Source organism: Simochromis diagramma, unplaced genomic scaffold, assembly GCF_900408965.1.
Source record: "Simochromis diagramma unplaced genomic scaffold, fSimDia1.1 OVJJ01000131.1, whole genome shotgun sequence".
NCBI classification, from domain to species: Eukaryota; Metazoa; Chordata; class Actinopteri; order Cichliformes; family Cichlidae; genus Simochromis; species Simochromis diagramma.
Window position 1 is genome coordinate 9,743,435 of NW_024387200.1, and position 24,872 is coordinate 9,768,306.

A 24,872-nucleotide genomic window follows, 5' to 3' on the forward strand; every position below is an offset into this window, starting at 1 on the left:
TAAAAATAAAACATCTAACGCTTCAGTACCAAAAAACAGAACTACTTGAGCCTAATAGGCCTTTGAATGTCCCAGTAAAAAAAATGTTTTTTTAAAAACATACTTTTCCATGTTGCATGTAATGTGCAATAACATCCCTGAACAAATGACTCATTAAGTGGGACATAATAGATGTGCTAAAGGATTACAGTATGTTTATGGCATTTATAAAACATAATAATCTCCCAGTGAGTATGTTAAGATTTCCTTCATATCTTCCTAAAAGAGCATCTGACGGCACTAAAATAATGGTTGCACCAGTCTTGCAACAACAGTTGCATTTGGACTATTCTAGCAAGCAAAAGCTGTTGATAGAGTTAAATTTAGTGCCCTGTAAACTGTTTGCTTGCATTTGTAGCCACTTCATGTCATATTATTTTACAATTATTAATGTGCGCAATCAGTATTACAGGATTTCATGGAAATTGCAAAATACTACAGGAAAGAAAGCAGCTTGTTTGTGTTACTGGTGAATAATATAAACGTTTGAAATGGCCGAGTACTACAGAAAATTTATTGATGCTATAGAACTTGCTCTGCAGCTGCTGACTGTTTAGTGAGCAGCATGTGGGAATAAATACTGCACTTCCAAACAAAGCTGTGTCATTGCACATGCTGGAGTTTTACATGATTCATGCTAAAATATCAACACAACACATAGTCAGTGCTCACACTCACTGTTGAAGCCTGAAGGATGGTGTTTGGGGCACAGAGGAAATGGAAAAGGCTAAAGCTGAGTCATGAGGAACATAAATCTGTCACATATTGCCACCTGGTGGTGCATAAATGTATTACCTCACTTAAGTAAACAATGAATTACTACAGGGTTTTCTATAAAAGAACATCTCATATATGATGTATGTGTTTTTATAATTCTGAAAATACATGATTATGAACACATTTAATTTAACAAGTGTGCAGCCACTTTGAATTTAGATTTAAAAGACCATAATGTACAAACCCCACTTCCAAATAAATAGGTGTGTACAAATGTAAAGAAAAAGCAAGGATTTGCAAACTTCATAACCTCACATTTTATTTACAATGGAGAGTAGAAGATATATCAAATGTTTAAACTGAGAAAATCTGCTGTTTTAAGAAACTTGGCTCATTTTGAATTTAATGGACCAAATGTTCTCACTGATGATCTGGACTGCAGGCAGGTGAGTAAAAAATTTCAGATTTTTATACATTTGAACACATAACCATTTTCCAGTTGTCCTCAGTTCATTTTAAATGAGTTTTGGCCCAAAGAAGACAGTTACTTTTTGCATCAGTGTTCATGTATGGCTTCTTCAGTTTTTACCGGCATTTGTGGAAGGCACAGGGAACTGTGTCCAAAGAGTGTGATTCCATGCAGTGTTCCCGAATCCATGCAGTGATTTCCATGGCAGAATCATGCCTGTTTTTCATGCAGTGCTGCTGGAACAACCATCCAGTATTAATTTTCTGTCTTGTCTCTTGTCTCCACATTCACTGAAATTTTTGATATTATGTACTTTATGATGAGCTATCCAAAGCCTGTGCAATTTTATGCTGAGGATGATAATTCTGTCCCAGTTTGCAGATTTTTTTGTTTTGCTTCATTTGCAAGAAGGTGAACCAATGCTCATCTTTGCTTCTGAGAAAAAAAAAATATTGGTACCCAGTAATGTTTCTGACTTGTTATGAATAAAATATGTGTTTCATAAATTTGCAAATTACTGTATTCGTTTTTTAATTGTAGGGTCTTTACCTTATAATATAAGTACCTCGATGGTGATTTGTCTCCCTATACGGTAATTAAAATTGAATTGAACTGAATTTGCATTTTACACAGCATCCCATTTGGGATTGCAATCTGTGTACAATTAAAAGGTATTGCATGCGCTGCATTTTCAACCTTTCATTAGTTTCAGTATGCAAAAAGAATATTGTTATTCTCGAGCCGAATAATTCAATAACAAAAGTTAAAAACAACACCTAACACAGGAGATGAACCAGTTTTGTGCCCACAAATAACACACACACATTTTATCTTTAGGTACTTCAGGGCCTGAAAACACATAATTAGTTCCTATTTTCTTTGTTTAATCTATGAAAAATACCAAAGATAACTGTATTTTTATACTGTGTTTTTGCATCAATAATTATGAACATAGAAAAGTACCATCTAGGAAGTGTGTAATTGGCAACAGCTTCATTTCTCAACATGACATTAACCCCAAACACACTCCCAATGTGGTAAAAGCATACCTAGATAGAAAAACACACAATTGAGCACTGTCAGTCATGGATTGTCCCCCTCTCATAGCTCAGGCAACAAAATTATTGAACCATTGTTGCATCATCAAAACATCAACAAGCCAACATCCAAAGAAGAGCTTTGGATGTCCTTCAAGAAGGCTAGAAAACTATTCCTGAAGACTTTATAAAGAAATGCCCAAATAAAATGTTTGGGCTTTGTGAAAGAATAAAGGTGGTCAAACCAAATATTGACTGTAAAGCTTTTTAGAATTGTACAAACTTAAAGTTATATGCATGCATGTTTGCACGTATTTTCAATTTTCCTAGCAATATATAAATAAATGAGAGGTGGCTTGACACTTTTGCACAGTAGTGATTTAATGGTCTTCTTGACAAAATTGAGGAGTCTGTTCCTGTCCTGCTACATTTGCAAAGAAGCATGGTTATCTAACACATTATACTGCGTTAGATAACCATGCAAATTAGATTACAAATTTTTTTAGTGCTTTAGGGTACAGAATCAAAAAATAATAATAATACTAAAATTTTTCAAGACTAACAGTTCATTCGGTGCAACATCCTCCAGTGACGTCTAAATCACAGAATATGTGGTTGATGTTTTCAGATGGCCTGAAATATAATAGATAATTATGCGTTATTACAGTTACAATGTATTGAATAGCACATCAGTAGAGTGGGCATTTGCCGGGAAGCTGAAAAAACGGTGTAGGTTAGCGTCTGTGTTAATTAGCCACATCCGTTTTTACTCTGTAACAATGTACTGTGACCCTTTATCACCGCCTCCCCATAACCTACGTCAGAGGATAACTTGTTGACCTGACAGCTTCACTCATTGGGTAAGGGCCCACATCTTCCTGGCTACATTGTTGTTGTTTTAAAACTGGGCTTTCAAATAATTATGGCAATCATAAATTATCTACAGAGTAGAGAAGGAAGAAAGACATTTCACCCTACTTTAATTATTTACTCTACTTAGTATGCACATCCAAACATGACCACCTGTGCAAAGAGAAACACAAAAAAGAAGAATCATCTGCCGGATACGATGACCTAAACCTTTTGGGGAGGTTATTCATTCATTTAAGATGTCAACTCAATGCAGTGTATGCATCAGTGGTTGTTTAACTTTTAGTGGTCTAAAGTAGCTTAGATAATTAGCAAATGTGGTGGCCTACAGAGAGATGGGTTTCTGAACTCTCCGAAAAACAGTGACTCATCTGTTTGTAAAGTCCTCCAAACGAAGCCCACGCTGCCCTCTTCCTACGCCTTACTGGGGATTCTGGTTTGCAGACACAGAGGTGTTTACTTGCTACAATAAGTTTTAAAACGCCCACCACTTGAAACCCACAAATCAGTGTTTATTAGTTAGATATTACGTCTGGTTTGCATCACAAGGTTAAGATGTGTTTATCCGAGTGTAGTCTTTGTATATATACTAACCACCTCCAATGAATACAAGGTTTTTGGTCAAACACAGCAACACCATTGCAATTCTGTGTCATCTAATTCAGTGCTGGCAACCATTACGAGCACAATCAAGCAGTTCGACCCTCTTCTACGTGTAACGTGGATTTTAATGTCACATCACTCCTGTGGAAACTCCACTTTTTTGTTTGTGCTCTGAATGGCCGAACGGGACAAGCGGAAACTGGAATATTACCTTTTTTAAATCCTTTTTTTGTTCTTGTTCTTTAAATCATACAGACACAAAACCCCTTCCCCAGCTTTTGACACACAAAAAATGTATTCACGTCACCAGTCTAAGACAAATGTAGTGGTTGACATGGCAAAAGCGCACAGATAACTTTGTTATACTGCAGGAAGGCCCCTCACCTCCTGCTCTGAATCTGACCCGACCAGGAAATAAGCTCCTTTATCTTTGACGTGCTGTGTACAAACATTTGAAGGCTTTAATAGCAAAAACTCAAGTTACAACTTTAAGAAACCTTGCTTACTGGCCTGTGAACCCAGTTCAAGAGCTTGAAATGCCTAAATAAATACAGAACCAACGACAACAATTGCCTGTTACCTTATTGATTGAAATCTGGATTCTCCAACATACACCACTCCTTGCCAAAACTATCAGTTTGTTTTTATATGTGACTGCATGAACAAATAGGATAAGAGCTTTCACGACTCTTATCCCATTTCCCTCTTTTCCAAAACAGGAAAAGAGGGAAGATTGTGTGGGGAGCTCAGTTTTGTGAACAAACTCCTATATATTGTATGATCAGGCTACCCCCTGTTGGCCTGTACAGTACATTTTATATTGTTTTAGTATTTCCTAAAAGTAATTCTCTGGTATGCAGAACTCTTGCCTTAAAGGGGTAGTTGACATTTTATGTCATACAGAAATAATTACAACAAATAATTTTGAACTTGGGAAAGGCTGTTAAGGCCAGATGGACTGGTCTGAGTATTTCAGTATCTGAACCCCAACAACTCTAGGGTTTACAGAGAAGAGTCTGAAAAATAAAATACCCAGTGAGTGGGTGAAAATGCCTTGTTGATACCAGAAATCTGGAGAGAATGGCTTGTCTACTTACAGCCGATAGGAAGGCAACCGTCAATCGAATAATCACACCTCAATCACTGGCATAGATGAATTGCAGCAGAAAGCCACAACAGCAGTCCGTCCTGAACAGGAAACTGAGGCTACAGTTCAAACAGACTCACCAAATTTGGACAACAGAAGGCTTAAAAAACATTGTCTGGTCTGATGAGTTATACCTCTATACAAATCTGGGAACAAACACCATTTCACAAACTACAGGCCTGTCTCTTTACTACCTCAATTCTCAAAAGTTCTTGAAAAACTGTTTAAAAACAGACTGGAAAAATTTATAGATAAACATAAACTACTCACTGAGAGTCAGTACGGATTCAGATCAAGCAGATCAACATCATCGGCACTATTAGATTCAATAGAATACATCACAAATTCCATAGACAAAAAGCAATATGTGGCTGGGTTATTCATAGACTTGACAAAGGCATTTGACACTATAGATCATGATATATTAATAAGAAAACTGGAACGTTATGGTGTCAGAGGGGTAGTTTTAGATTGGGTCCGGAGTTATTTAAGTGACAGAAAGCAGTTTGTGAAAATAAATGGTGGTTGCTCCTTATGTATGGACATTGCTTGTGGTGTACCCCAAGGGTCAGTTTTGGGTCCAAAATTCTTCAACTTGTACATTAACGACATCTGTAAAGTGTCCAAAGTATTAAAAATGGTTCTCTTTGCTGACGATACAAACATTTTTTGCTCTGGTGATGATCTGCAGAATTTATTGGAGGATATGACTAATGAAATAAGTAAAGTGAAGTTCTGGCTTGATAAAAACAAATTATCATTAAATTTGAATAAATCTAAACTGATGTTATTTGGAAATAGTAGTTTAAATACAAATGCAAAGATTCAAATAAATGGTGTTGATATTGAAAGAGTCAGTGAAAATAAATTTCTGGGGGTAATAATAGATGAAAAACTTAACTGGAGAGCTCACGTAAGATATATTCATTCCAAAGTATCACGAAGCATTGCAGTACTAAACAAGGCAAAACAGGTATTCGACAGAACATCACTTCATATTCTCTACTGTTCACTGGTTTCACCATACTTAAGCTATTGTGCAGAGGTCTGGGGCAATAACTATAAAACCACATTACATTCACTTTTTACTCTTCAAAAAAAAGCAATTCGAATCATCCACAATGCAGGTTATAGGGAACATACAAACTCACTATTTTTGCAGTCTGAAATATTGAAAATTGACGATATAGTGAAATTCCAAACAGCACAAATTCTATTCAAAGCAAAAAATAAAGAACTGCCAGGTAATATTCAGAGTATGTTTTTTTTGAAAGAAGGAAGTTATAATTTAAGGGGTTTTTGTAACTTCAAAACAATGAAGGTACGTACTACAAGAAAAGGCTTTTGTGTTTCTGTTCATGGAGTGAAACTATGGAACAAACTGAATATGGAATTAAAGCAATGTCCAAACATAAAACTGTTCAAAAAGAGTTACAAAAATATGATCTTCTCGATCTATAAAGAAAAGGAAAATATTTAAATTAAGTGAATGTCTCTATTTAAAAACAAACAAACAAACAAAAAATTCATGATGTGATATTATAGTATATAGTATATCAGAAATCTGTTCACTATTTTTATTACAAATTATATCAGTAAGGAAGCTGACTAAATATTCACTGATAATTTATGGCAAAGGGGTGGGATTAAATAAGTGTATACTTCCTCCCACTCCCTTTCAACATGTAAATTAATCAGAATGTTTTTTTGTATGTAATTTGTATAGTATTTTTTTTTCTCTCTTATTTCTTTTCTAAATGTACTTGTATATTGTTCACATGTTGAAATAAATTACCAAAATTACCAAATGAGTCTTGATTTCTGATCCAGCCTTGCTGATCATGTCCCTCTCTTTATGACCACAGCCTAATGTTCAGATGACTGTTTTCAGCAAGATAATCTACCATGTCACAAAGATCAAAAATCTTAAAGTTGTTTCTTGAACCTGTCACTGAGTTCATCTTAGTCAGATTGTCTCCACAGTCACGTGATCTCAATCCTATAGAGCACATGTGGCATGTAGCGGTGCAGAAGATCCATATCACGGTATGCAGCTAATAAATCTGCAGCGACTATTTGGCCAAAAATCTCAAGAGAAATGATTCCAGCACCTTCTTGAATCTGTAGTACTAAGGCAGCTTTAAAAGAAAAGGTGGGCACAACACAGTGTTAGCAAAGTGTTGTTAATAAAGTGTCTTGTAAGTGTAACCAGTGTCAGTGCTGGGCATTGTACAGCCTGGAGGCCACATCCAGCCCATTGGTAGTCTCTTACCAGCCCACGTGATGTAAAAGGGAAATTAGCATTTAACCTCCTAAGACCCGAACTCTTCCACATCATGCATTTTTAATTTCTCTTTGATATTTGGGCTGATTGGGCCCGATGAATGTAAAAACAAATAATTACCAGATTGTTTTTTACCTTATTTTTGTTTGTAAGAAAAATAAGAGCCACATATGAGGATATTCGTTTAAAATTTTGATAGAACGGTAGCAGTATAATGTCCTCGTAAGTGGATATCAGGCCCTTGTAGAGCAAAATTGAGTATTTTGGTCTAAATAACCCAAAATGTGATGTTCACATATGGTTTAAAAATGGAATACATCATGCAGTTTGTCCCATTTTAGCCCCCAAACACTCCATAATGATCCCCATAAGAAAATGATTTACTGGTTTTTGTGATTTTGTGGGAAATCATTATACAAATGTATTGCTTTTGTTTTAAAGTTGCCGGCTATTATTTTTTAAATTTACATACAAGCAAATGCAGCGTCATGTTTGAGAGATGTGAGTTTGCCAGCGCCGAAAGATGCCAGCTCACACTAAACAAAGAAAGACCGATGCAGAATGTGGACTTTTTAACAAGACTTGGACTTGTAAGAATGTGTTTACTCAAATCAGAGGCAAAACCGCATGCTTAGTTTGTGGAGAGCTGATTGTGTGTGTAACGATTACAATCACATTCTCCATTATGAAAGTTAGCACACACCGACAAGCTCTTGACTGATGCAGAGTGCGGACAGACATCTGAACCTTTGCTAGCAAGGCTGCAAAAGCAGCAAGGACTTTTTACCAAGCTTTACACATCCAGGGATGGAACTTTCAAGACCAGTTTTGTGATTTCCCACAAAATTGTAAGTTTATCAAAGAATGTTTGGTGGCACTTAACTTTAAAGAAAAAGCAGACAGTTTAGTCTGTTTTCTCCTTGGCTCCAGATGAGAGCTCTGATGTTCACCACACACCTCAGTTACTCATCTTTGTACATGTGGTAACGAAAGAGTCTGAGATTACAGAGGAGCTGGCAGCAATGCACTCAGTGAAACAGACTCTGATAGTAAGTGAATTGTTCATGGAGGTTGAAAATGGACAAACTGGTATTGCAGCCAATGGCTGTCCAAATCTGACAGGGAAAAATTTCAGAGTTTTGAAGTGGATGCAAGATAAAGAGACATGAAATGACAGCAGGACTGAAACTGGAGGTGTTGTGTGAGTCAGTGCTAAACATTAACCATGTTGTTGATGTGGTAACAAAAATAGTTACCTTTACCACAAGCACTTTTGATTCACTTCTGGCAGATCACTCTCAAATAGAAGAACTTTCCACACATGGTCAGAGACATGCTCAGAAGATGTTGGTTCTCTTTGGATCTATCTTCATATGAGAAGAAACAATACAGATCCTCTCTCAGCGGTGAGCATGTGTACACTGTCTTTAAAATTCCCGTCCAAGCAAAACAGAAATAGCACTTTGGATAAAGTTAAAAGTCTCTGAAATTTTGCAAAAGTATGCACATTTCATTCACAATTGTTTTGGGGGATGTTGATTAAATAACAATAAAATGCTGGGAGACTTCAACGCTCATGTGGGCAACAGCAATGAGACCTGGATGGGTGTGATTGAGAGGAACGGCCTCCCGGATCTGAACCCAAGCGGTGTTTTTTGGTTGGACTTATGTGCAAACCGCAGTTTGTCCATAACAAACAGCCTTATGTTGAACATAAGGTTGTCCATAAGTGCACGTGGCACCAGGACACCCTAGGCCGCAGGTCAATGATCGACTGGGAATGCCTTGGTGTTCCCTCGGACAAGCTGGAGGAGAGGGAGGTCTGGGCTTCACTGCTTAGGCTGCTGCTCCCGTGACCTGGTCCCAGATAAGCGGAAGAAGATGGATGGATGGATGGATGGATAAAATGCTGCTACTATTTATTTCACATTTTCATTGCCTAATTGTAACATCTAATTTACTCTTACCAGTAGGTATTTATAAAGAAAGAAAAAGAGCTATAAAAGAGATAAAATAATTATTGAGCAGAATTAAGTTGAGCTTCTCATGAGAAAGTTAAATGCCCACCCCTGTTATATACCAACAGTACAATATATCAACATATTTTAAAAAAAATGATTAAAAACATACTTAAACTGTAATTATTGCTATGTTTATCTCTAAAATAATTAGTATGGTGCTTTATAAGAGTATTATTTTTCAAATAGAAATACAACAAATTGCTCTTTGAAGAGTTTGAGGAATGTGCAGACCAAGGTGTTTGATTGGTAAGGGATCAAAATTCAAGTAAAAATAATTTTATGATAAATAAACGTTCAACTTAATAAAAAATGTTTATCTATAGCTAAATTGTGCATTATTTTTATTTAAGAAGACAGGCGTGTTAGCAGCAATATTACAGTAGCATACAAATTACTGTCCTAATATCCAGTGTTACAGCTGGAAAACCTTAAATGATTTCTATTTGAATTCCGCATTGGACTGTTCTTTCAGAAATACAGCGGAAAAACAAGACGGTGTTGAAAACACAGTAGTTTAGATGCCATAGCTTCGATAAATACGGTAAGGAGAACAGGAAATCAGCTGGGATGTACCGGGAATGTTCCAGTAAACCGTCTTTGTGTAAGGCACCGGCCAACGCCATGACACCGATATGTTGTAGGTAGAATGTGTATCGGCAATTTGACTTGTAATCTCAGTTTTTCGCATTTTTATACCGTAAATTACCCGTTTATTAGTAATTACCGTTAGTCTGACCAGTAGATGGTTTGAACGGCGTCACGACTCAAGCAGTCACCTGGATCTCTGATTGGCTCAGAGCGCTGATCCGGGTACTGCGCTAGAAGGAGCCCATTAGCTAAAGGTACCAATATGGCGGAGGTAAGAGGGAAAACAGGGGAGAAGCAATCGATGTTAAATCGACATTTTTAAAATTTGTGTGCTGTATTTTTCATTTTTACGCAATCGATTGAAGAAACAATGCTTTTTGCCTTGTGTGTAGCGTGTTTCGTCTCATAATTGTTGTTTTTATTTCTCTTAAATATGCTTAAATGTCTGGACTGATCCTTCACTACGAGGCCTCTGCGCCTTCGCTCTCAGCTGCTTCGGTGAAGCGGCTGTGTAAATTCATACGTAAATTTAACGTTAGCTTGCTGGTTCAAGTAAATTGCAGACCATATAATCTTTATGGTGAATGGAAAAATATTTTTTGATGTTCAGGCTGGAGTAGCGGCACCTACGTTTAAAAGGTTGCTCGACTTTATCGATTGCAGTACCGCGCAAACGAAATTAGTGTTTACATTTTTCGGTGGACAGCGTTATCATTTGGATTTGGAAATAGCTTTCCGGCTAGCTAAGCAGTACTGGATCTGCAATGACATATACAACCGATTATACAAGGGTTTTTTTATTCAGTCCTCTGGGGAAATTTTTTATTCCAGCGTTTAAAAAAACGTATCTTTCCCTGAGTGTGCAGCTCGGCTAGCGTTGTATTAGCCACCTATATCAGGTAACATTAGCGACAATTGCAGTTTTCCTGCCCGGCTATTTTCTTGGGTCATATTACACACAACGTAAAAATATTTTATTGGTCATCCTGTTTTAATATTTGAGGTTAAAGCCCCCTAGTAATTTATTTTAATTCAAATTTTCTGTCTTGCTCCAATTTATGGGATTTTTTCCCCTTCTTTTCCAGGCTTCCCTAGGGAGTTCAAGTCCAGGTAATACAATTTACTGTGTAATCTATATTAAGGTGTGCTTTCAAAACTCTATTTTTACTTTTCACAAATAATAGTAAACAGAAATATCGAGATGAATTTCTGAAAATGTTATGAGTTTGTAATGAAGTAAGGTTTTGCTTATTGCACGATAACAATTTGGTATTTATAATTCTTTTATTTTTCTTTCCATTTTTCTCATTCAGTTGGCTCTTTATCATCAGAGGACCATGACTTTGATCCAACAGCAGAAATGTTAGTTCATGAGTATGATGATGAGAGGACTCTGGAGGAGGAAGAGTCTCTGGAAGGCGGAACAAATTTCAGATCTGAAATTGCAGATCTGGAAAAGGTATTATAATAAATCAGTAAATCCATATGCCATTCCAAATGTCATATGATAGGTGCAGTGTATAAATTTGTCCAACTTGACCATCTTGTACTTCGTACATGAAAACGGTATAACCCTGTGAAATGGAATTGATACATTTTTCCATTCATTTTTCTTTTAACAGGAAGGGAACATGCCTTTAGAGGAACTGTTGGCCATTTATCGCTATGAGGCCTCAGCAGGCTCCAGTATAGACAGCTCCTCTGGAGACCTGACTGATGAGCTCCCCGACATGACTTTGGATAAGGTAAGGAGTTGCTGTTATTTGGTAGTTATACAGTTGCTAAGTAGATTTGTGAGAAGCAATTGGCAATAAATATAGCGTTAATTTGTAAAACAATGCTATATTTGTAACTTATGGTTTTTATATGGTGTACAATTTATATTCCTTTTACTCACTAGGAGGAAATAGCTAAAGACCTTCTGTCTGGAGATTATGAGGAGGAGACCCAGTCCTCAGCTGATGATCTGACTCCTTCAGTTACCTCCCATGAGGCCACTGATTTCTTCCCAAGAACACTTAGATGTAAGTGATAGATTACTACTTTTAGATTAAAAGTATTTTATGTTTGCAACTGTCAGAATTAAATCTTTTTTATTGTGTGCAATACAGTGATTAATGTGCTCATTATTTTTTTTTATATTAATATTATGAGAATACTGAGAATACTAAGATGTGTAGTTTGCTAAATTTCAAATTTAGATTTTGGTTGTGAATGCTAAATGTAGTAGCAATTCCCTTCTTTTTGTCACAGATATTTGGTGCAGCTGACTAGTTTTTAATTATTTTAAAACCTAGTGTGTAATATGTCACACAATAAAACGGTAATTTGACTGTGGATCTTGGTGTTATAAAGGAGGGTCACTTACTGTTGTGCACTGTGAGATATTCACTTCTCCCACTCAGCTGTTAATGAAAAAGTTACTGTTAAGGTTATAAAATTTGACAAGGCTCGTTGTCTAACAAAACATTTAGATAAAGATGTGTTAAGTCTGCAGCTAATGTAGTTATTTGTGTAAGTTAAGCTTAGCTTATCTGTCTCTGACTGCTGTTCTCAAGTCCATTTAAGACTAAATTTAATTTTTAGCATGTCCAAATAGAGCCAGAATCAAAAAAAAGTACAAATAGGTTGGATTAGAAAAGTAACTCAAATAAAACCATAATTATAACACTGTAAAATAAAGACAAACAGCTGGGATTTGTTATGCAGTTTGCATAACAAAAATGAATCATTAGCTCAGTCATTTTACTGGAAAAATATTTTTGTCATAAATTTGTTTTTGCAGCTGTGTTACTTACTCAGCCAACTTACCGTGGGTTTGTGGTTTGAAACAGTGTTGGTTCTTTACACATAACTTTACCTAAATTCTTTGGAAAGCTTCAAGTATGTTTGAGGAGATCTTACAACCTTTAGCAGAAAAACTGGAAAAAGATTTTTTTTTGGGTAAAACATCCGGCTTTGGCATTAAGCAGCTGCCATTTAAATTCAGGGTGTGCTAAAGTATTTAAGATTTACTAATTGTTAAACATTTTTTTCTTAAAAAAAAAAAAATCCTCAGCAAACGCTATTTCTGACGGTGATAAAGAGTCAGAGTGTGATGAAGACGGCCCAAGCCCAGAGGACTCGAGAAAGGTAAATGATTTGTTTCATTTGGAAACATGGATATAGTTTACTCGCTGTTTCATGTTAAGTTAGAGTCAGGTTGCTTTTGAATTCAGACATGCCCTCTTATGCTTTGTAATAGGAAATAATGGTGGGATTGGAATACCAAGCAGAAGTTCCTTCTTGCCTCTGTCACTACAAAGATGAGGAGAAAGGTGAATACTACTCCCCTCTTTTTTTTTTTTTTTTTTTTGCTTTCATCACACGTTCCTAATCTATTCTTTAATGTGGCTGCTTACAGTGTTGTTAACCATTCGATTAAGAATAGGTACACTTGGTGATTAATTTTAACATCATGTATTTGGTTGTATAGCATATGAAGATGAAGATGAGTTACTGTGGAGTCCAGGTGTATTATCAGAAAACAAGGTTAGAAGTTTCCTGTGTGAAGTATTGTCACGGACGACAGATGAAAAGACGGGGTGTGACAAACCAGGAATGCATGTGCGAGACAATGAGCAGGTCAGTCATGTCTTACTCAGTCCTTTACGTGGTTTGTTAAAATGATGAATGTGTTATTAGCAGTGCACCTCAAGAAAGGTATTTTCTCTGACATTCATATCTGTTTAATTGTTTCTGATCAATTTTGGCAAATGCTATACTTTTTACTCTTTCATTCTTTCAATGTAGGCTTTACGTGAGCTTGTAAAATGCAACTACAACACCCGCGAAGCACTAGAAAGATATTGCAACCATGTAAAGTCCTCAAAAGGTAAGCAAGTGATTTCTCATAGGAAATGTCATTGTGATTCGTTTGCACCTCAAGACACTCAAAATGCTTCACATGTAGATTTCACTTTCATTCAAAGTCATTATTGTACATGGGCCCCCCCTTTTCAGTAATTAGACAAATGAGAATTGACGAACAGTTTCTTGATCATGTGAGGTCGAGCTGATTGCAAGTATTGGACTTGATAGCTGTTTACTGACATAAAAATATGAGAGATGTTAATGCAAATGTAGGACGCCATCATTAGGCTGAAAAACCAAAATAAACCTTTAGGACTAGACAAATTAGATGTCTTTGAAAAAGGAAAACATTGCCGCTCAGCAACACCAAAAGACTACATAAGACAACTAAAGCTTGGATTATAATCTGTTGCGGACACTGACAGCTGGAGGCCTGATGCCTGAGTACTCGTTCCTGTTATACTTCTTTAAAATCAACTTGAAGTCCGCTGCTTGAGCGCATGCATGGTTGTATTGTCTCAGCAGACAAGTCTGCGCGGTCACAAAAAACAGGTAGGCATGCAAACTCTCACGTTTACTGTCTGATGACGACATTTACAAACCACTAGTTTGACTGAATAACAAGAACGCCTGATTAGGCCTGCCAAGGAATCCTCTAAAGGAGCAGTTTCTTCTGCCTAAAAACATTTAGACAGGTGAAACCAAGATGAACTTGTACCATAATGATTGGAAGTGAAAAGTATGGGGAAGGAGAGAAATGACTACCAAATCATCTGTTAATGTTATGGCATGTGTTTATTGATTATTGAGACTGCAACAAGATTTTCTCAAGGCAAAGAAATGGGATATTCTTCACTTGCCAAGCCAGTGACCTGATCTTAAACCAGCGGAGTATCCCTTAAGGACCCATTGTGGTCACTACATTGTGTATTTTTGCCTTCAGTCTGGCCAAGCCACCCGTTTGGGGTTACAAAAACTGAGAGCTGAACAACGAGTCGAAATAATGTCAATGTGTGACGCAGGACTGAGGATGTAACTGGAGATGGAACAACCCGATGTACAGTATTGGTACCGGTCCAATCTTGACCTAAATTACTGGATCGGATATCAGGGAGAAATAAAAAAAAAAAAATGAATTAAACATCACAAAAGCACCTCACAAAACTTTTGATATGGCATACACCAGCTCTTGACCATAGCACGTCGGAGCAGTATGTGTCACCTGATAGAGCAGCTGTTGTGTGCGAGACCTGTCGGCGGTCTGGAGTGACTTCACACTAAAAAGCATCGGGAGCCTCACTACATGCTGCCAAACCGGCATTTCATCTCTGAGTAGGCTATCCCAGTGTATTTTTTTGTTATTGTTATCATGCGATCTCTAGTGTGTGTTACAATTTGCAAGGTAGCCGCTGTGAGTGTTACGGGCCCTTAACATTTGCTAAAGATGGAGCTGAAGGCAGAAGATCCACAAACAAATAGAAATTGAACACGGCTCCAATGAAAGCATCGCGACAGAAATCAATACATTTGGTATTGTCCACAGGTGCTAGATCTGAGGCAAATTTAAACATTTGTTAAAAATTATTAGTTTGTCCAATTACTTTTGAACCTTTGGAATATGGGAGACTATATAAAAATGCCTGTTATTCCTAAATGGTTAATACTAAGTTTGGAATAATGGACCATTCAGTTGGGATGAATTTTATTGGTGGGACATGTCTTGGTTTCGACATGGCCTGTGGTTACCTTTGCACACCCATTGTTAAAATGGATTCATGGTTTCATTGCAGAAAAATCACCTCCATGGTCTGAAGAGGAATGCAAGAACTTTGAACATGCTCTTCAGATGTATGACAAGAACTTTCACCTCATTCAGAAACACAAAGTGAGTGTGAATTTATGGTTCCCTTTACAAGTGTATGCAAATAAAAATGTATACAAAGTTTTGTAAACTCTGTCTCCCTCCTCTCCTCTCAGGTCACAACAAGAACAGTAGCAGAATGTGTGGCATTTTATTACATGTGGAAAAAGTCAGAGCGCTTTGACTTCTTTGTGCAGCAGAATCGGTTCGGGAAGAAAAAGTTCAGCAACTATCCTGGAGTAACGTAAGTGAAATGAAACGGAGTGTCTGTCTTTATTGCTTTGCTTCAATAAAATGGAAAAAAGTTCACATAATATGGAAGAAACAAACCCAGTGACATTTCTTTGTTTCTAGTGACCTGATGGACAGGCTGGTGGATGAAGCGGAGGGGTTAGCTGTGGACAGTTCCTCCTCCGTGTGTTCGGGTGCTGGTGGTGGTGGAAGGCTGGAAACAACCACAGAACAGCAGCTTAGCCTGCTCAACTCCATCACTGCCAGCGACCTCACGGGTTAGTTACAGACCTTAGTTGTGCAGCGATGGTTTAAAAAAATAAAAATAAATGACTACTTCTTGTTGTTAACTGTTTTGTGTCTTTGCAGCTTTGAGCAACACTGTAGCCACAGTATGCAGTCCTGCAGAGGTTAGCTGCCTGGACTCCTACAGCTTTCCTCCACTGGACAGTCTCCATCGAGGTTCCCTGAACCACGAGGAATCCCTTGGGTTCCCTGCTAATGGTGCAGAACCTGACTGCCTCAATATGCTTGAGGCTGGCTTCTACCACTCAGATCTGGGCCAGCTGGGAGGCGTGTGCGTCAACAAGGACTGTGAGCGGCCCTCCAAGAGACTCAAGATGGCTCTGCCTGACTCCTTTATCAATGACGTATCCGTGGGTAACCTCGGAGTGGACTTTGATGCACGACGGACGACGACGCATCACCACCGAATCACCGGCGCCAAAATGGCAGTATCTGTCACAGACTTTGGGAGCTTGGCTGGGAGCGGTGAGCCCAACGGGTTTCTGGGAGCACATGCACGGCACCACACACAGCACACTGCAGCACTTCAGTCAGAGTGATCTTCCTCATCTTCTTCCCTGTTCTTCCCTTTTAAGATCCCTTTTTTTCCTGCTTGTACATAAGACTGACCTCACTGGAAAATTCAATTTGTTTAAATTCTATTATATATATATATATATATATATCTATATATATGTATATGACTATACTTTTTGTTTTCATTTTTTGTGTAATATGACATCAGTGATGTCTATCATATAGAACTAAAATCTTGATTTCTCTCAAGAGTTTATATAGCCATTTATTTTATTTTTGTTTTGCGGTCTTGAGATGTGTAACGTCCATGTACAGCAGGGCCCAGGGGCTGCAGTAGGAGAGATGTCTCTTCCTCCTTCACATCTACACCCACCATCTTCAGAGCTTCAGTACCTTATCCTGCCATTCTTCTAGCTGCCAAAAACTTAGTTTCCCCAGCTCTGGTGTTAGCATTTAGTTGCCTGTATTTGTTGTTTAAGGTGGTACTATTTTTTTTTTCTTTCTTTTTTTTGTTTACAGGTACTTTCCAGTAACCCAACTTGTGCAAATGGTTTTTATATGATTTGAATCTACCTGGGTACATAACTGTACGAAGAGCAACACTAGCATGGAGATTAGCTTGGAAACCAGGAAGTGTCGTGGCTTAAGCTGCTAAGGCCATCTTGTTTGGGTTTCTTCTCTTTATGTTCTCTTGTGCTTTGTAGTCTGTCTGCTTATTTACCTTTGTTCAAAGTGGCCAATACTGGAGGTTTTTTTTCCTTTTCTTTTAATAATGCCCATGTAGTCAAACCCAAATGAATGGCCTTGTTTTTTGGGGGTTTTTTTGTTGTTGTTTGTTTTGTTTTTTCTTTACATTTTAAAATAGGTGATTGAAAAATACCGGAGCAAGTTAATATACTGGGAGTCACCTCGTTTTACTGTTGAGTATATAAATATATTTTTAAAATCCTGCTACTTGCTAGAATATCAACGAACCATAACAGCAATATTGCAATGCAAAGATTTTTGGTTGGGTTAATAGCCATTTAAACCTCGACACAGTAAAGTATGTATTTATTGCATATACTTTTCTTTCTAAAGTTTTATCTCACCCTTTCAGTTCATGCTTTCACTCACGCTACTCTTAGGCAAGCTAAGCTGTGTGTGTGTCCTAATTAAGTGGATATGTTCCTAAATCAAGTAGCGCCTTTTTTTTTTTTCTTTTTTTTTTTTTCCCAACCTGCTAGCAGTATTATTATTATTATTATTATTTTATTTTTTTTTAAAGCTTCTCTGAGTTTGTATTGAACCTCTGCCTAGCCTGTACTGCCTAGTTATGCCTTTTTGAAATCCGGTCGACAATATTTTGGAGCCTAGTAGCAGAAATGGAGCTGTTTTTCGCTTGACTGAAGTTCATAATTGTGAGTTGTAAAACGTTTAGCAGGTCATTGTCAGTTGATTGGATGCAGTAGTAGTGTTTACTTAATTTATCTATGCATTGTGCTATGACTATTTAGTTTGTTTCAGGGGTACATCATGTTTGTTGTGTCCATTCATGCCTAATAATCCTTAAGTTTAATCAAGCAGTTCAGTTTCAACGGCCAGCGTCAGAGAGGATAATCACATCTGTGTTTCATGTAAATAATTAGCAAATAGCCTTTAAAAAGTCTATTAACTGACCTCTTACACTTGTGAATCTGTGTTGATAAAAAGGTTTTACTTTGATTCCTTGTCAGAAAGGCAATAATTTGTAGATATGTACAGATATTTTGGTTTTGCATTTTACTGGTTGACTTGGTGTTTTCATTTCTTTTCTCTCCTTGGAAAGTCACCCAGACACCAGGACACAGCTGAAACCACGCATGCTAGCTGTGCCCTGTTTCAAGTGTACCACTGAAAACGGCTTTACCTAAAGACGTATTGATATTACTCAATGTTGCAATTTTTGCATTCAAAACATGCAGCCATGTGTAAAAGACACTCATGTTTCTTTCCTTAAAAGAGTTTTTACATGTTGTCGTCGTCTATATTTGTCTCGATGGTAACGGGATGGCTGCTGCTGTAAGTGTGTGGAGAGCTAGTTTCTCTTTTAATGCAATGTGCATAATGCAGTAGGTCCTCCAAGCTCTTCTAGCTTTAGCAGTGCAGTGATATTTATTTCACCTGTGGTTTGTACAAAGACTCAGAAAAACTGTCAGAATGTAAAGGCCATTAAGTAGTAGAAGTAGGTTTTTCACCACCCTGTGAACTCTCGAAAATGTGATATTTTATTGATATCTCTGGTATGAGACTTGTGTGTGCAAGCAAGCACTAAACAAATTTATTTTATATTTTGTATTGTGTTTTGAAGTTTAAAAAAGAAAAAAATATAGCAGTTGTGGTTTTGAAGAAGGAAACAAAGTCCTTTGATGAAAATAAAAACACCTTTGTGAATAAAAACCTACAAAACTTAAAAATGTATATCCAGAAATATAGACAATCAAAAACTTCACTATGAGAAATGTTCAAGAAGCTATCTTTATTGTTTATAAAAATTGTACATAAACATTGAGGGTTTTTTTTGTTTTGTTTTTTTTTCTTTTGTTAAACATTATTTTGTATTTTATGTTGTACTTTAATACCTTGTGTACAGATCCAGAAATAAAGCTCTGGAAAAGGTTCGAAAATTATTGCTGCATCTTTATCATTACGTTTACTCTTTACATGAGAGCGGCAGTTTAACAAAACTTGAGGCTTAAATTCCTCGTGAGATAGATAGATATATATAGATCTATAGATATATATATATATATAGATTTTTTTTTTAAAATATATCGATATATATCGATATATATCGATATATTTTAAAAAAAAAATAGTTTTAGTCATTAGTTTTTGGACCAAGTATTATTTACAGCCCCCCCAAAACCATTCTTTAAACTGACAAAATCTCAGCTCAAGTTCTGCTTACCTGCCTGTTCCATCTGAACCAGCCTTAAATCCTTACAACCACAGCTTGGTAGGGAAAATGTATTGCCTGATTGGTTAGCAAGTGGTTGCTGATTGTTGCTGGGTGAAATTAGTCACAAACCACGTGTTATACCAAAATAAAACCTTGCACTTACTTTGGTCTATCAGATTGCTTAAGGTGCCCACAGTTTGCATGGAAGACAGCAACATGTCTGCAAACACTTGTCAACTATTAAGTAGTAAATGAAAACATTTGTCTACAAAATAAAAGCTGTCCAATCAACACAAAGGTGCAACCTTTACTTTGTAGGCAAAGCACTAAAAAGTACTATTCCTAGTCACACTAGGGAAAACTGGCTAGAGATTGAATAATGAACAACATTATTGGGACTGCGTGCAATAAACTTGCTGTCTTTTTCTTTTAAAATTGTTCCTTCCTTGATATGAGATCAGGTTTGCAACCACTCACTGCCTGATTGTAATTCATTGATTAATTAACTGTTAAAAATCTGCAAAATAGCTACAGAAATTCTCAACAACTACTTATATTCAGCCAGAACCTTACAGAGACATTCCTCCACAACCAGTGATATAGTTGCTGGAGGACAGTGATTTAACTGCAAAGTGACATTGGCACTGAGCAATTTTGCTTTTAGGAACCAGAATATAAGACTTGAATAAAGCAAATTAATCAAGCCTGAGATGAAGCATATTGGCCACTGCAAAAACTGCCATTGCCAAGCTCATGTTCAGAGCCAACATGTATTACAGGTAATAAAATTCCCTAAAATAGAAAAATAGTTAATGATAATATAGATTATCAACATAGATTGCAAACGAGGACCTTGAGCTTGACTTTTTTGTCAGTTCACTAATTTGACTTTTAATAAAATAAAAACAAGTTAGACAAAGAGCAGACAATTTCACCTTACATCATAAAATATACAGACAATTCCTCTGCTTTTAGCCAAAAACACTACCAGCTTTATACTCACTAAACCAGCTGCTTATTACCTTGATCTTCTGAGAGAGATCTGTAGAGTGAGAAAGTCCTCTGCCAGAATCACATCTACCCCAGTGTCCTGCAAAGCCTCTTCAGCCTGTCTCTTTAACTCTGAAACATGGTCTTCATCTCCTTCCTTCACCATGGCGCTGGGTTTGTACCGCTGACTGAAGTGATTTAGCACCAGCCTCCGTGCACAGCAAGCCCGTGCTACTGCCGCTGCCATCTCAGGTGTGCTGTGCCCATGGTCCACTGCTTTCTCTCGGTGCTCGTTCCCAAGGGTGGCCTCATGAACCAGAATGTCCGCTCCGCTGCACAACCTCTGCGGCCCTTCCCCAAGCACCGAGCTACAGTCCCCTAAAATGCAGACTTTCCTCCCAGGAATAGCTTCTTCTAGCACCTCACTAGGCTGCACCACACGCCCGCTTTCAAGAGTTACTGACTCCCCAGCTTTGAGGCGCCCATAGAGAGGGCCTGGTTTCAGGCCTGTAGGATACAAAATGAGACCAGCTGCAAGGGTTGCTTTTCTGAAATTGTTTCTTGCATTAATAAATAATTGGTGACGACAGTTATTTCCATCTACTTTATATGCAGGGAATTTATATTTTTAATATTACACAAATAATGAAGAGATATTAAAAGAACAGAAAATACCTCTCACCTAGTTCCTTCAGCAGTTCTGTTTTCAACCTTCCCGGTCGATCTCGCTCCTGAATGCAAAAACCAAAGGAAGGGATGCGGTGAAACAACCTGAAGGCTTTGACCGCAAACTTCTGGTCTTCAAAGAGAAGATAAGTGTCACTGGAGACATCCAAGGAGATTGTTCTGCCTGGTTGCTCCTGAGGATGGAGAGGACCGCACTCTGCTGCCATCTGGGGAGACAGAGAGGTGCTAGTATTCATCAGAAAAAAACAGCATACAAGTGGACAAAATACAAAATGTAAATGCTCAGGTGAAAACTGCCATAACGGGTGAGCTGAGAGATATGCTCAAACATGTACAAACGCAAGTCAAAGGAGGCATATCAGCAACAATTTGCACACTGATGTCTTTTAAATAAACAACTAAACTATCATGCACAGTAATAAAAAATAAAAAAAAACAGAAAAAAGCTACAATTTAAAGATGACCCTAAACACATCACACACAGGGAAGTGATCATGTAAAGAGGAAAGCTGTGAAGATGAACTTTCTCTGGAAGAAGAGTATGACTGTCCTGCATGACAGGAAATCATATATATTTTTATAAAAACATAAATGAAAAGATGAACCCACAAAAAGAGAATTTCTTTTAATCTTTTTGGCTAACATAGACTTTTTCATACCTCTTCAAAGTCTTTTTTTAGGGCTAAGATCAACTTTTAAAGTAAAAGTTGGAATTAGGTTTAGATTGAGGGTTTAGCACACAGTTAAACCTAGGGGTAAGAATCTTAAGAAGGTATTACTGTCAGTGAATGTCCTCACAAATATAACCTGCGCCCCCTAAACCTAAACCAAAATTAGTAGCAACAACTGCAATCAAGCATTTGCAATAACTGGCAATGAGTCTTTTACAGCGCTGTGGTGGAATTTTGGCCCAGTCATCTTTGCAGGATTGTTGTAATTTAGCTACACTGGAGAGCTACGTGTTCCTTTTTGGTCAGCAGTGGTTTTCTCTTTGAACTGTCCCATGGATGCCATTGTATACAGAGTTTTTTAATAACACCTAAGTGATGCACGTATTATGTGAAAGGTATCGGTCCCAGCACAGAACCCTGTGGAACTCCATGACTACCTTTGATGGGTCACTGTTTACACTTACACTCTGTCAGATCAACACGATTGGTGTAGCTAGTGGTGTATTTAAGTCTGTATTAAAATGTTGTGATGAGCAGTACTGAAAGCTGCACTGAGGTCTAGCAGGACAAGGACAAAGACAAGACCACTGATAGAGGCCATAAGATCACTAGGAACTTTCACTACATCTTTATCATTTTCTAAATAGAAAATATGGATTCCAGATTTCATCTTTTAGTAAAAACAGGGACTGACAGCAGGGAGACATGATATTCTACAACACAGGAACATCAAAACAACAAAATCAACGACTTACCTCTGGGTTAAGTTTTCCTTCTTCTGGGCTCTGGTCAGGTGTGGGCTCCAATTCATGCACTAAAAACCAAGAGAAAAGATGTGAACTATTATATCTTTAACCAGGATATAACTTAGGTATAACTTGAATTATTTGATCAGTGTTCATCAAGCAGCATATCTGAGCCATCTACTAGGTTTCTTAAAGATTCTTTTTTAAAATGATGCAGCTGCATTAAAAAAAACAGCAGCAAATTATAAATAGCCCAGGGAACAAGATTTAGACTCAGAGAAACTGTAGTAAACAGAGCATCCACAACAAGCTACACTGTCTGCTTGTTCTTAAACCCCTGTATTGAATGCTTTCAATCTTGTATCAATACACCAATCAGGCATAACATTATGACCACGTGCAAGGGAAGTCAATAACACTGACTAACCCATCATGCCACATGGTAATCAGCGGGATATATTAAGGAACAGCTGAACATTTTGTCTTCAAAGTTGATGTGTTAATCGCAGGAGAAATGGGCAAGTGTAAGGATTTGAGTGAGTTTGGGAGCCAAACTGTGATGGCTAGATGACTAGGTCAGACCATCTCCAAAACTGTAGTGGAGTGTTCCTGGTCTGCATTTGTCAGTTTCTATTAAAAGTGCTCCAACTAAGGAACAGTGGTGAACCAGCATATGGGTCATGGGTGGTCAAGGCTCACTGAATGAAAAACCTGGGAAACACCTGGCACCAAAATGCACTGCAGAAGGCAGTGTGACGCTTTTTGGCACCTACCTAATCACTGTAGCAGACCATGTACACCCATATAGCTTCTGTATTGAGCTTCCAGTTCATGGAAATGGTATTCCCTGCTGGCTGTGGCCTCTTTTAGCAGGATAATATGCACTGCACACTTGATGTGTTGACTTGGTTTCCAAATTCTTCAGATCTCAATCCAATTGAATCTGATCCATGGATGCCCACTTCGCAAGTTACAGACTTAAACGATCTGTTACTAACACCTTGACGCCACCACAGCACACCTTCAGTGGTCTAGGGGAGTCTGTGCCACGATGGGTCAGGGCTGTTTTGGCAGCAGAACGGGGGCAAGCGGAATATCAGGCAGGTGGTCATAATGTTGTGCCTGATCAATTTATCAGGCCTCGGACCTGCCTGCGTAAGGGAAGAGCAGCTGTGATCCAGTGATGCCAAGAGTGACTCTGAGAAAGTGTCTGAGACCCCGTGGCCCGTAGATGTCCACACAGTTCAGGTCCTGCTGAGATTCAGAGCTGGTGTTGAGACTCACAGTGCAGAGGAGACCAGGTAAACCAAACAGGTGATCTCCATGCAAGTGGGAGATGAAAACCTTGGTGATTCGCCCTGTGTGAAAAACATATCCCATTTTTACACCTTCATATCAAGTCAGGCATTTTGCTGTAAACTGAATTAAACTATATGCACTTAAAACAGGTTCATGTCAAGATAGAGATGAGGAATTTTTTTTTTCTTTTCATAAACAACACTGTGCACTGTTTTGTCTGTTTCATATTTATGAGCACTTATAAAAGGAAGTCTTAATTAGCCTACAAACAAATGATTTGGGGTATAGAAAGGCATGAACAGATTTGTTTCAATGACAGGAAGTTTATTCAGGGGGAAACTTTTTTTTATTTTTCCAGAAATATTTAAAGGACAGACAGACTGTGTGAGGATCTGAAGTGGCACACCGGCTCTGAGCTGGCTCTTCATTAGCTGGGTCTGGGTTCCCTCTCCGCAGTCAAACAGCCAGCACTCCCCGTCCGTCCGCAGCACCAGAGCCGAGGCACCGCGGTGAGGGGACGGGTACGCCGAGCCCGTCCCGAGGAAAGTCAAATCCATGGTCATCCTCCCGGAGTTACAGAAAACTGTTTTTTAACTATCTGCCACACAGTAGCAAGCATGCCATGTCAATGAAAATACTGTCGCCCGCTGATGACGTAGGATGCGTGACGTGTCCGGTTAGGTATGATTGGTCGTAATTTTAAGATCACATATCAAAGACGATGTTATATTCCCTCTGTATCCTATTGGAAAAACTGCGGGGAGAATTTGAACTGGGTAAAAATATGACCTCTTCCACAAAATTTCTTAATTCTTATTAAGTTAAGAAAGTTTCTTTTATCCAACCAAACACTTCCTTCGGAAATATAAAGCTTATGTTGATATCTCCTACTCTTTCTGTAAGCTTATCCGTGGACATGTATTCATTTTTTTATTTTTTGAAAATGTACCCATTCACAGAACTTTCGGAAAGACATTGCTGCTCCGATCTATTAATGTCCAACCTGATTTTCTGCTGT

General features: G+C 37.9%; 2 protein-coding genes across 3 annotated transcripts; one reads left to right on the forward strand and one right to left on the reverse strand.

Annotated features, from left to right (window-relative positions):
• Positions 1-9,778: 9,778 nt before the first annotated feature.
• mier3b (mesoderm induction early response 1, family member 3 b) lies at positions 9,779-18,537 on the forward strand. Of its 2 annotated transcripts, none has more exons than XM_040051115.1 (13): positions 9,779-10,046; positions 10,861-10,885; positions 11,089-11,234; positions 11,398-11,520; positions 11,676-11,799; positions 12,834-12,907; positions 13,020-13,092; positions 13,251-13,399; positions 13,568-13,649; positions 15,418-15,512; positions 15,605-15,732; positions 15,843-15,997; positions 16,089-18,537. In XM_040051115.1, exons 1-13 carry the CDS (start codon positions 10,038-10,040, stop codon positions 16,562-16,564), a joined length of 1,659 nt encoding a protein of 552 aa, XP_039907049.1. In that variant the 5' UTR covers positions 9,779-10,037; the 3' UTR covers positions 16,565-18,537. The 2 variants fall into 2 exon arrangements, with proteins under 2 accessions (XP_039907049.1, XP_039907050.1); XM_040051116.1 differs by lacking the exon at positions 9,779-10,046 and adding an exon at positions 10,176-10,674.
• Positions 18,538-19,882: 1,345 nt separating this feature from the next.
• elac1 (elaC ribonuclease Z 1) lies at positions 19,883-24,642 on the reverse strand. Its single transcript, XM_040051117.1, has 5 exons — positions 24,261-24,642; positions 23,707-23,913; positions 22,565-22,623; positions 21,134-21,344; positions 19,883-20,958 (listed from the first exon to the last, which is right to left on the reverse strand). The coding sequence occupies exons 1-5, from the start codon at positions 24,415-24,417 to the stop codon at positions 20,480-20,482; spliced, it is 1,113 nt and encodes a 370-aa protein (XP_039907051.1). The 5' UTR covers positions 24,418-24,642; the 3' UTR covers positions 19,883-20,479.
• Positions 24,643-24,872: the final 230 nt, after the last annotated feature.

Bases quoted from the DNA above. Each gene is read 5' to 3' on its own strand.
- elac1 (XM_040051117.1), bottom strand. From the start codon at position 24,417: ATGACCATGGATTTGACTTTCCTCGGGACGGGCTCGGCGTACCCGTCC. The intron at 21,345-22,564 runs GTAAGTCGTTGA...CTGTCTCCCCAG, and splicing joins AAGGAAAACTTAACCCAGAG to ATGGCAGCAGAGTGCGGTCC. The intron at 20,959-21,133 runs GTGAGAGGTATT...TGTATCCTACAG, and splicing joins AGAACTGCTGAAGGAACTAG to GCCTGAAACCAGGCCCTCTC.
- mier3b (XM_040051115.1), top strand. The intron at 10,886-11,088 runs GTAATACAATTT...TTTCTCATTCAG, and splicing joins CCTAGGGAGTTCAAGTCCAG to TTGGCTCTTTATCATCAGAG. The intron at 13,400-13,567 runs GTCAGTCATGTC...CTTTCAATGTAG, and splicing joins ATGTGCGAGACAATGAGCAG to GCTTTACGTGAGCTTGTAAA.